The following is a 10575-nucleotide window of genomic DNA, read 5'->3' as shown; positions in this document are numbered from 1 at the left end:
CATATGGAACCTCCTAAGTAAGCAAACTTCCTCTGCTAAAGCAGGTCAGCACCTGCACTCATACTTAAGAGTCTTATGAAGTTACTTAGAGCACTGAGAAATTAAGTGACTTAAATTAAGAAATTAAGTAAGTGTCTAAGGGTCACAAAGCAATAAATCATACTTCAGAAAACCTGTGATTTTGTCAGTTTAAATGCTTCCAACAACTGTGACCTTTCCATGGCTCAGTAGATAGTTCCTTAAGAATTTCTATGCTCAAAAATAGTCATTGCCCAGTGAACAAATGTGTTTATTATAGGGGCAGTGTGACATAGTGAATACCATCCATAGAGTCAGGAAGACCTGAATTAAAATCCTGCATCTGATTCATACTGGCTGTATGACTCTGGGCAAGTCATTTAAACTCTCAGAGTGCCAAGCAATTCTTCAGGGATATAATTGGTACTTGCAAAGCAGGCACCAATCTACATTGGCAGGAGTTTTTTCACTGGACATTCTCTATTCTGATGGGACTAATTAAAAAAAAACTTCAATAAACAGTAAGAGAAATTTGGAATTGGAAGATGACATTGCTGGGGAGCTATAAGTATTTCTCTTGATTATTGATTCTAATAAACAAAGTTGATCTAGTGAAACATACACCAAACAGCCTTCCAATTTCTAAGTAATTTAATAGTATTTGAAAACTCTCTCATCTCCTGCCAAATTGGTGATGCTAGGTCCAGTTTTCACAGACCCCACTTACGATGATGCCTGCATTCTTCATGGCCAGAGGCAGCCCCAGAAGACCTGTGCCAATGTTTGCTTTGAACAGATGGATCAAGGCCTGAAGTCCTCTGAGGATTGAGGGAGAGAAACACAAAGGAGTGTTAGTGCGGAGGTATGTTCTGATCACTTACATAAAGCATCTGTAAAATATAAAAAGAGATACCTATCAGTCAGCTCTGACACCAAGGAGACAAAGTAAAAGAACTCTTTTGGTGGCACTGGTGGGGTCTTTTAGCTCCAACACCCTCCCTTGGAAAATCTGGGGTCTATGTTAATGACTGAGTTAAAAGTCATAGAGATTTTTTTCTCAGAGCTGCAGCACAGGTAGCCCTAAACTGGACGGGGGTGGGAAAACAGGGAGGGCAGTACAGAAATAAGAAAAGAACAGAAAACAACCAAGAATGAGTCCCTCCCTTCAGCCTCCACTGGTCAAAATTCTATATATGAACTAATAAACATTTTTTCTCTTGAAATTTCAAAGGAGAAGCATAGAATATCAAAATTTTATGAAAAATGAATGCCAAAAGTTGTCTTTACATGTAATTGGAAAAAATACTATTAAAAATAAATATAAAAAGACCAAGGCAACAACAAAAACAAATCTAGGTGCTCTGACTTCAAGTCTAAGTGCTTCATTATACCACACTAATGAAATAAATAAAATAATTTATTAAGTGAATTTCCACATTCTAAATGCTGGGGATACAAATACATTTATAAGAAAGTCTCTGCCCTCAAGAAACTTAATAGAAGAGGGAGACACACACACTGGTCAATCAATAAGCATTTATTAAACACCCATTATGTGCTAAGCATTGGGGATACAAAGAAAGTCAAAAGACAGTCCCTGCTCTAAAGGAGCTCACATATAAGGGAGTATTTTATTTCCAGGGAAGTGTGGTTTAGTTTATGAAATCACAGGGATGGTGAAGAGGCCAGAGGGTAATCAATTGACACACCATTTCCCAGAAGCAATGGTAGTATTGATTTAATTACCCATAATAAATGGAAATTGGGAGCAGGGGAGTGAGGAGTATGTGGACATAGTGGCACATCAGGAAGATGTCTGGAAGGTATTGTGGTCAAAGGTCTGGAATTGGAAAAATATAATAAGCTGACACAAGTCAGGGCCACATCACCCCATGGCAGGGGTTCCAAAGCTTAGTGGGTTAAACATTGGGAAACCCAGTGGTGGAGAAGCAGCATTGGCAGGGCAGATGACAAGGGGAAGCCTGGAGCGGATGTCTAGATGGGCTATGAAGCATGCCCTAGGGCCTAGGGCTCAGCACATGATCCTGTGCCAATGTTTACTTTGAATGGGTAGTTCCAAAACTGAATGGATGAAATCAACCAAGGCATGATTCCAGGAGGTCCACTGATTCAGGTGAAAGTGAAGCAGAGCAGATGTCAGATAGATGGCCAGGCTAGACAGTCAAATGGTTTGCAATGCATGATCTGGTATCTAGGGCTGACTTGATATAGTGGACATATCAATTTAGCATAATTAGGGGTATGAGAAAATGAAGCTCTTAGCATGATAGAAGACATGATCTATCTTGCCTGGGACTTTCCTCACACCAGTTTTGCTCTGATATCCTTCATCAACTGATTGGTCCCCACCCCATGAAGTAACGTCCTTTTTCTGCGCAACGTGTTGCTATTAGACCACTTTTGCTTCAGTAAACAACCTGTTTCTCCCTTAGTTTCATATGCGAATAAGAGGTTGTATTTTTCCAAGGCATTAATTGCTTTTAATTCAGAGTGGTAACTGATAATGAGCACATTGAATTATGGAGGCAGGATACTTTTCTCTAAGATTTCTCTCTTTTCTTCATTTAGATTGATCAATACAAGTTTATATCTTATTTTAATCACTTATTTTTGTAGGTCACCATGGCCAAAGAATGCATCGCTTACTTACCAGTCTCCTAGTGTCTCTCTATACTTAACTAGACTGGTCCTCAGGCAGAAGATCCTGTTGGTTTCTTAGAGGCCAGTTTAGTTAAATCTCACAGAATTTGTGTATTGTCTTTGTGAGCCCAGCATATTTCCACAATGAAGTGTAGGAGTGGGATTTCATGGAGATCATAGTATATGAAACTGGAAAGGATGGTAAAAATCATCTAGAATGACCCTCTCATTTTACAGCTGAGGAAACTGAGGCCCAGAGAAATTAAGTGACTTGCCTAAGGTATATAGAAAAGTCAGGTTTTGAATCAATGTCCTCTGACTCCAAATGTGCTAAAAATTGTGACAATGCCCTATACCAGGGGTTGGCAAACTAGCTCCTGAGCCCAAATCCCACAGGCCTCCTATTTTTGTAGGACCCACAAGGTAAGAATGTTTTTTTTTTTCAGATAAAGTTTTATTGCATTTAAAAATGAAACAAAAACATTTCTTAGCTCTTGGGGTTGTATAAAAACATACAGGAGGTCTAATTTGGTTCTTGGGCTATAGTTAACTGACCCGTAAACTATACCACATAGCCTTCTGTCTCAAAATTTACCTACTAAATGGCCTACCCAAGTCTCTAACCCAGAATTCCTGACTTCTAATCTAGTGTTTTTGCCATTTGCTGCCCTGTTTCCCTTCTTGGAGTATATGTGACAGAGTGACCCTTCTTGTTAAAAAGTCACACCATAGGAGGCCAGTGGCCAGAACTCTGCCCCATTAATCTGTTCCACCCACATGGTTGCCCATTTGGGCAATAAGCAAGATCATTTCCCCCTAACAATATATCACCATTCAGCCAACTCCTTCCAAAATTCTCGAGAGGGATTGCTTCTTTACAAATACATTAAATTGGAAAGGATGACTAATGGAAGGGATGAAAGTCAGACAACAAGTATTAAGCACTTACTATGTGCCAGGCATTGTGCTAAAGTCCTGGGAATACAAAGAAAGGCAAACATCTCCAGTATCTTTGTCGAGAACACAATGCCAAATGCAGTTATGAAGAGTCAGACACAACTAAAACAAATGAACAACAATAACAACAATTGATGGAAGAATAGAGGCCCTTTTGACTCCAGGAGTGAGACGAGTGGTAACTTCTTTACTCAACTACTCTGAAATGTTGATCCAAAGTGTATTTTTTACATTTCATGATCTTTTCCTTGTTTCAGGTATCTCTAAATGTTATCTGAAATCATCTTGGTATAGAGCAATGGTGTTAAATTCAAATAGAAACAAGGCCACTAAACCACATATAAGGAACCCTGAAGGCTGCATAGTGACTTAATTTTAAAATGTAGCATTATCTATGTTTTACTGTATTTTTTAAAAATTTTGTTAAATATTTTCCCAGTTGCATTTTAATTTGGTTTCAACCACACTCAGGACTTTTGTGGACTGAATACTGCCCGTGTTTGACACTTTGAGTGTAGAGAGTCACCTTAGAGAGCATAGGACCATGCCATCTTGGACATTTCTTTGTCCAAGCTATAATTGGCTTGGATATAGATAAATGCTCAATTAAATTATTTCTGATAGATGAACCAAAATTGCAGAATAGAGCATTAGCATTAATACTGTAAATAGGCAGCTAGGTGGTGTAGTGGATAGAGTATTGGGCCTAGAATCAAGAAGACCTGAGTTCAAATCCAGCCTCAGACACTTACTAGCTTTGTGTGACTGTGAGCAAGTCATTTAACCTCTGTTTGCCTCACTTTCCTCAATTGTAAAATGGGAATAACAATACCACTTACCTTGCAGGGTTGATGTGAGGATCAAATGAGACAGTATTTGTAAAGCACTTAGCATAGTGCCTGGCATTTATTAGGTGCGATACGAATGTTTATTCTCTTTCTATTTCCTTACTATTTTTTCTTTGACAGTACTCAATTTTGCAAATCATGGCCCAAGTCCTAACCAATGCAGATTTCCTTATTTACAGATTATACAAACCACAAACCCAGCAGCAAAAAACCTTTAAGATATAAAAATAAAGTTTTTATTTAAAAACTTAAATAAAAGAGGGAGTAACAAGAAGGTATATTCTTATTCTATGACCTCCTTTGCAAATGGGTTCACCTCAAAGAGGCTTCAGGAAGAATATAATCTAATATATATTTAATCCTCCAGGCATACCAGGGGAGAAAGCTGTTTGCCTTCTGGCTTCAACCATAGCCTATAGTTGGTGCCTATCCATTTCTGCTCACTCTCTGTTGTTGCTTCTGAAAGTCCCACTTTCTTTTTAACTTCTAAAATTTGTCCAAACTATTCACCTTTCTCTTTTCTTCTTTTTCCCAAATGTGTACCTACTGATGCCATTCCCAGGTGCAAGGCCAAGCATCATGGGATTTTAGCTATGAGAAATAGCAGCTTCCTTGACTTGGCCCCAATAAGTACCTGAAGCACTGGAGAGTTCCATTACGGGTGCTGACGAGTCTATATTGCAGCAGTATGAATGAAAGCATGGTATTCTGACTGAGGGAAGAGATAGTCCCAATGTCCTCTCCCCTCATTAGTCCATGCCCTGGAATGTTTTGTCCAATTCTGGGTAATACATTTGAGGAGGGAATAACAAGCCAGAGAGAGGAGAGTAGACAGGGTAGTGGAGACTTGAAACTATGGTATATGAGGATATGTTAAAGGAACTGGGGATGTTTAAAGTGGAGATTGTTTTCAATGTTTCAGGGGCTATCATGGGAAAGAGAGAAGATTTGTTTTTCTTATGTTCGGGCTCAGAGGGCAAAACAAAGTAAAAGATAATAGAGGGGCAGAGCAGTTTAGTAGAAGGAAAAATTTCCTATGATTAGTGTTTTCTCACTACTTGAATGAACTACTTTAGGAGGTAGTGAGTTTCCCATTAGTGGTAGTCCCATTTCTGCATGACTGCTTTCAGAGATGTTATAGGGAAACTCCCTGCTCAAGGACAGGTTGGCTAGATGCCTTCAGGGTTCTCTTCTAACCCTAATTTTGAGTTTCTGTTTAGGCTTTTTGGAGTGAGGGGCTAGTCCATGTATAGCTCCCTCCTTTCCTTTCCCTTCCAATGGGGGGGGGAAGATAGAAACAGAGGAAGTGAGACAGAAAGAAAGAGACAGGAAGAGATAGAGACAGCGAGAAAGACAGAAAGAGAGAATCATTGTATATTCAAGGGGCCAATGAATATATTTTTCCACCAAAAATGAGGGTGCTCATTCTTGCCTAATTCTCAGTTGGGGGTGGGAGAGAACAGAAAAGTTTTTCAAATTTAAGATCCTCTGGACAGTTAGTTTTTCTTAGTGTTGGACCCACACAGTGCATACTATCAAATCCCCAGGGCAGAGGAAGGTCATCAAAAGATGATCTTCATCTGTCCAGTGGGATCTTATCAAATTAAGTGGAATGTCCCCACAGGCATTTCTATTATATACACTCATTTTTCATGGAAAAACTAATTAGTGAGATAAAGACATGGAAGTGGTAGAAGATGATTGCCCTGGATTTGGAAAAATGAAAGCATGAAGAAAGGTTGTTGACAGTATCAGGAACCGTTGTTTTAGGAATTCTTGTTGGGCTTGTGTCAAATTAGCATTTTCTCCTGGAGGTTTTGCATTGTTGTCTACTTCTGGGTTTGGGTCTTGATTTTCTTCTTGTCCCTGTAGTAGCATTTTATGGTCAAGTTATTTTTGTTGTTGTTGTTTACACATTTTTCCAGCCTATTTCTTGACTTTGAACTTTAAGATGGTCTCTGTTCACTTGGGAGTGAACTGTCAATCAACAAGTACCATTTCTTTAAAGTCTCTATTACGTATGTGGGTCACATAATATCTCAGCAAGGAAGTGAATAATGCTCCTAAGATTCTAAGATGTGATCCTAAGAAGACAGAAGCATCCTTCACCTGGTAAGGTCCAAAGAATTATTAAGAGTTAAAGACACAGAGAGGAAGAGCCAAGATGGCAGAGAAGAGGCAGCAACCCAAATGAACTCTTTTAATATTCTCCTCCAAACAACTTTAAAATAACATATCAAATAAAATTTTGGAGTGGCAGAGCCAACAAAAGGTCGAGGTGAGAGATTTTTCAAGCCTAAGAAAGCTTAGGATATCAACAGGAGATCTCTGTGACACCAGGGTGGAGGCCTGTCCACAGCACAGCACACACCATGCCAGGGTGGGTCTTGGAGGGGACTGCAATAGCAAAGGCATCAGCAGCTTCAGGAACTTTCAGGGCAAAGATGGTAAGGAAGTCAGAAAATTGGTTAGAAGCAGATTGTAGAGGACCTTTTGCTAGCACTGGGTGCAGCTGGCACTGATTGGCAACTCTGTTACCCATAGTAGTTCTGGATTACTGTTCCAGGGTGGAGAGGAGTGCTTGTGGTCAGTCATAAGGGAACAGGGACCCTGGTCTCAGTTCCAAGGCAAAGAGGAGCACTAATGCTTATGACTACAAGAGAGCAGGGGCCTTCCTGGGTAAAGATCCCACAGTAGGCCAAGAGGACAGTGACTACACCACTCCCAAGGTAACATCACCTTGGAAGCACCAAAAGCTTGCAGACCCACAGAAGTAGCTCTGAAAACAGCAGCACAAAAAAAAGCCTAAAGCTTAGGATATGGTTTCCCACCCCTAGGGGAAGAGAACCCAATTTTAATATAAAGTTCAAAGTCAAGAAATAGGCTGGAAAAATGAGATAAAACAAACAAACAAACAAAAAGAACTTGATCATAAAAAGCTACTGTGGTGGCAGGGAAGACCAAGACACAAGCCTGAAGAAGACCACCATGTGAGAACAGTTACAAGCAAAGCCTCAAAGAAAAACGCCAATTTGACACAAACCCAACAAGAATTCCTAGAAGAGTTAAAGAGATGAGTGGTAGAGGAAGAATGGGAAAAGAAATGAGAGGGAGGCAAGAAAATTAGAAAAGATAATTAACAACTTGGTAAAAGAGGCACAAAAAAATACTGAAGAAAATAACACCTTAAGAAAAAGGATTGGCCTGATGGTAAATAAGGCATAAAAATTCACCAAAGAAAAGAACTCTTTAAAAATAGAATTGGCCAAATGGAAAAAGAGGTACAGAAATCTCACTGAAGAAAATAGTTCCTAAAAAATTAGAATTGGGCAAGTGGAAGCCAATGACTCCGTGAAATATCAAGAAATAACAAAACAAAATCAAAGAATGAAAAAAATAGAAAAATGTGAAATATCTCATCAGAAAATGAGTTGACCTGGAAAACACATTGAGGAGAGATAATTTAAGCATTTTTGGACTTCTTAAAAACCATAATAAAAAAATCTAGACATCATATTTCAAGAAATTATACAGGGAAACTGCCTTGATATCTTAGATCCAGAGGATACGATAGAAATTTAAATAATCCACTGATCCTCCTGAAAAAAATCCCAAAAGGAAAACTTCTGGGACTATTTAGTCAAATTCCAGAGCTCCCTTGTCAAGGAGAAAATACTACAGGCAGCCAGAAAGAAACAATTCAAATATTGTGGATCCACAGTCAAGATCACACAAGATTTAGGGACTTCCACATTAAAGGAGCAGAAGGCTTGAAATATGATATTCTAGAAGCCAAACAAACTAGAATTAAAACTAAGAATAACCCATCCAGAAAAACTGAGTATAATCCTCCAGGGAAAAAATAAATATTCAATGAAATAATGAAATAGAGGACTTTCAAGCATTTCTGGTGAAAGACCAGAGTTTAATAGAAAATTTGACATCCAAACACAAGACTCAAGAAAACAGAAAAAGGTAAACACAAAAGAGTAATCATGAGGGACTCAATAAAATTAAACTATTTATGTTCCTATATGAGACAATGATACATGTAACTCCTAAGAACTTTATCATTTTTACGGCAGTTAAGAGTCTACATAACTAGAAGGCATGGATATGAGTCAGTTATGTTGGGATGATGTAAAAAATGAAGAGGTGAGAAGGAGGGATGTCTTGGGAGAAAGAGGAAGAGAGAGGCAGAATGGGGAAATTTTTCTCACACAAAAAGGTGCACAAGTAGGGAAATAGTAGAGGAAAGGGAAAAGAGAGAGGAGGGGAATGATAAAAGGGAAGTTGAATCAAGGGAGACAGTGGTCAGAATCAAAACACACTTTTGAGGAAGGACAAGATAAAAAGAGAGAGAGACAAGAATAAACAGAAGACAATGAGATGGAGGGAAATACACAGTTAGTAATCATGACCGTGAATGTGAATAGGATAAACTCACCTAAAAACATAAGCAAATAGCAGAATGGATTAGAAACTAGAATCAAATAATATGGTGTTTACAAGAGACACACTTGAAATAGAAAGACACACACAGAGTTAAAATGAAGGATTGTAGCAGAATGTATTTGTTTTAGCTGGAGTAAAAAATTTAGGGATAGCATTTATGATCCCAGACAAAGCAAAAGCAAAAATAGACCTAATTGAAAGAGATAATCAGGGAAACTACATTTTGCTAAAAAGTACCATAGACAATGAAGCAATATTAAAAAATTTTATACAAGTTTCTCTAATAAAAGCCACATTTCTCAACTATAAAAAGAATAGAATAACATTTGTAAAAATAAGAACCATTCCCCAATTTATAAATGGTCAAAGGATATGAATAGGCAGTTTTCAGAAGAAGAAGAAATAAAAGCTATCTGAAGCCATATAAAAATGCTCTAAATCACTACTGATTAAAGGCAAATTAAAACATTTATCAGAAATGACGAATGCTAGGAAGGATGAGGGAAAATAGGTACATTAATGAGCTGTTGGTGGAGTAGTGAACTGATCCAATTATTCTGGAGAATGGTCTGGAACTACGTCCTATAAAACTGTCCATATCCTTTGAAATAGCAATACCACTACTAGTTCTATACCCCAAGAGATCAAAGAAAAAGGAAAAGGATTTATATGTACAAAAATATTTATAGCAGCTCTTTTTGTGGTGACAAAGAATTAGAAATTGAGGGGATGCCCATCAGTTGGGGAATGGCTGAACAAGTTGTGGCATATGATTGTGGTGGAGTATTATTGTGCTACAAGAAATGATGGGGGGGTGGATTTAGAAAAAACATGGCAAGACCTGTATGAACTGAGGCAAAGTGAAGTGAAAAGAACTGAGAGATCATTGTGCACGGAAACAGTAATGTTGTCATGATGATCAATTGTGAAAGACTCAGCTACTCTGATCAATACAATGATCTAAAACAATGTTAAAGAACTCCTGATAAAAAACTGCTATCCACCTGCAGAGAGAGAAATGAGGAACTCTGAGTGCAAACTGAATTATAAATCTTTGTCTCTCTCTCTCTCTCTCTCTCTGTCTCTCTATCTGTCTCTGTCTCTCTGTCTATCTGTCTCTGTCACTGTCTCTGTCTCTCTGTCATGATATAGTTAATATAGAAATATATTTTTGCATGATTTCACATGTATAATTGGTATCATGTTGTTTGCCTTCTCAGTGGATAGGGGAGAGGTGGGAAGAAGGGAGAGAATTTAGAACTCTAAATTTAAAAAGAAAAGAATGTTTAAAATAAATAAATAATGAATTTATTTTTTAAAAATAGAGTTGAAGGTATTCCTATTAAAGATAGTGACTACTATCTCAAATTGATAAGAACTATGTCATTATCACAAAACTCCTTAAGGACCTGACCCTTAGTGCACACAGAAGAGAAGAAGCAATAGCAGAAGAGAAAACAAGGAACAATCTGACCTGATCCCTCTGGTATTGTTGGAGATTGTTGAGATGAGAAGTATTAGTTAGCCCTTAAGGATCTGGTTAGTCTCCTCATACACCAATGTCAGCTTTTACAGGTCAAAGCAACATCTTTGTGCAACTCACACACATCAGACAGAAGGGTTTAGAGGCAGTTTT

At 38.2% G+C, this 10575-nt stretch overlaps 1 protein-coding gene across 1 annotated transcript in view; it reads right to left on the bottom strand.

Annotated features, from left to right (window-relative positions):
* The window catches only part of LOC114027687 (proton-coupled amino acid transporter 1-like), a 43521-nt gene extending 42740 nt beyond the window's left edge, over positions 1–781 (bottom strand). The window contains exon 1 of the mRNA XM_027841765.1: positions 746–781. Coding sequence (XP_027697566.1) covers positions 746–766 — 21 coding nt within the window. The 5' untranslated portion in view covers positions 767–781. The remainder of the gene's footprint in view (positions 1–745) is intronic.
* Positions 782–10575: the final 9794 nt, after the last annotated feature.

Source organism: Vombatus ursinus, unplaced genomic scaffold (genome assembly GCF_900497805.2).
Source record: "Vombatus ursinus unplaced genomic scaffold, bare-nosed wombat genome assembly UNPS02014863.1, whole genome shotgun sequence".
Classification (NCBI taxonomy): domain Eukaryota; kingdom Metazoa; phylum Chordata; class Mammalia; order Diprotodontia; family Vombatidae; genus Vombatus; species Vombatus ursinus.
The sequence above is the reverse complement of the archived record's forward strand: the minus strand, read 5'-3'. Positions and strand labels throughout refer to the sequence as shown.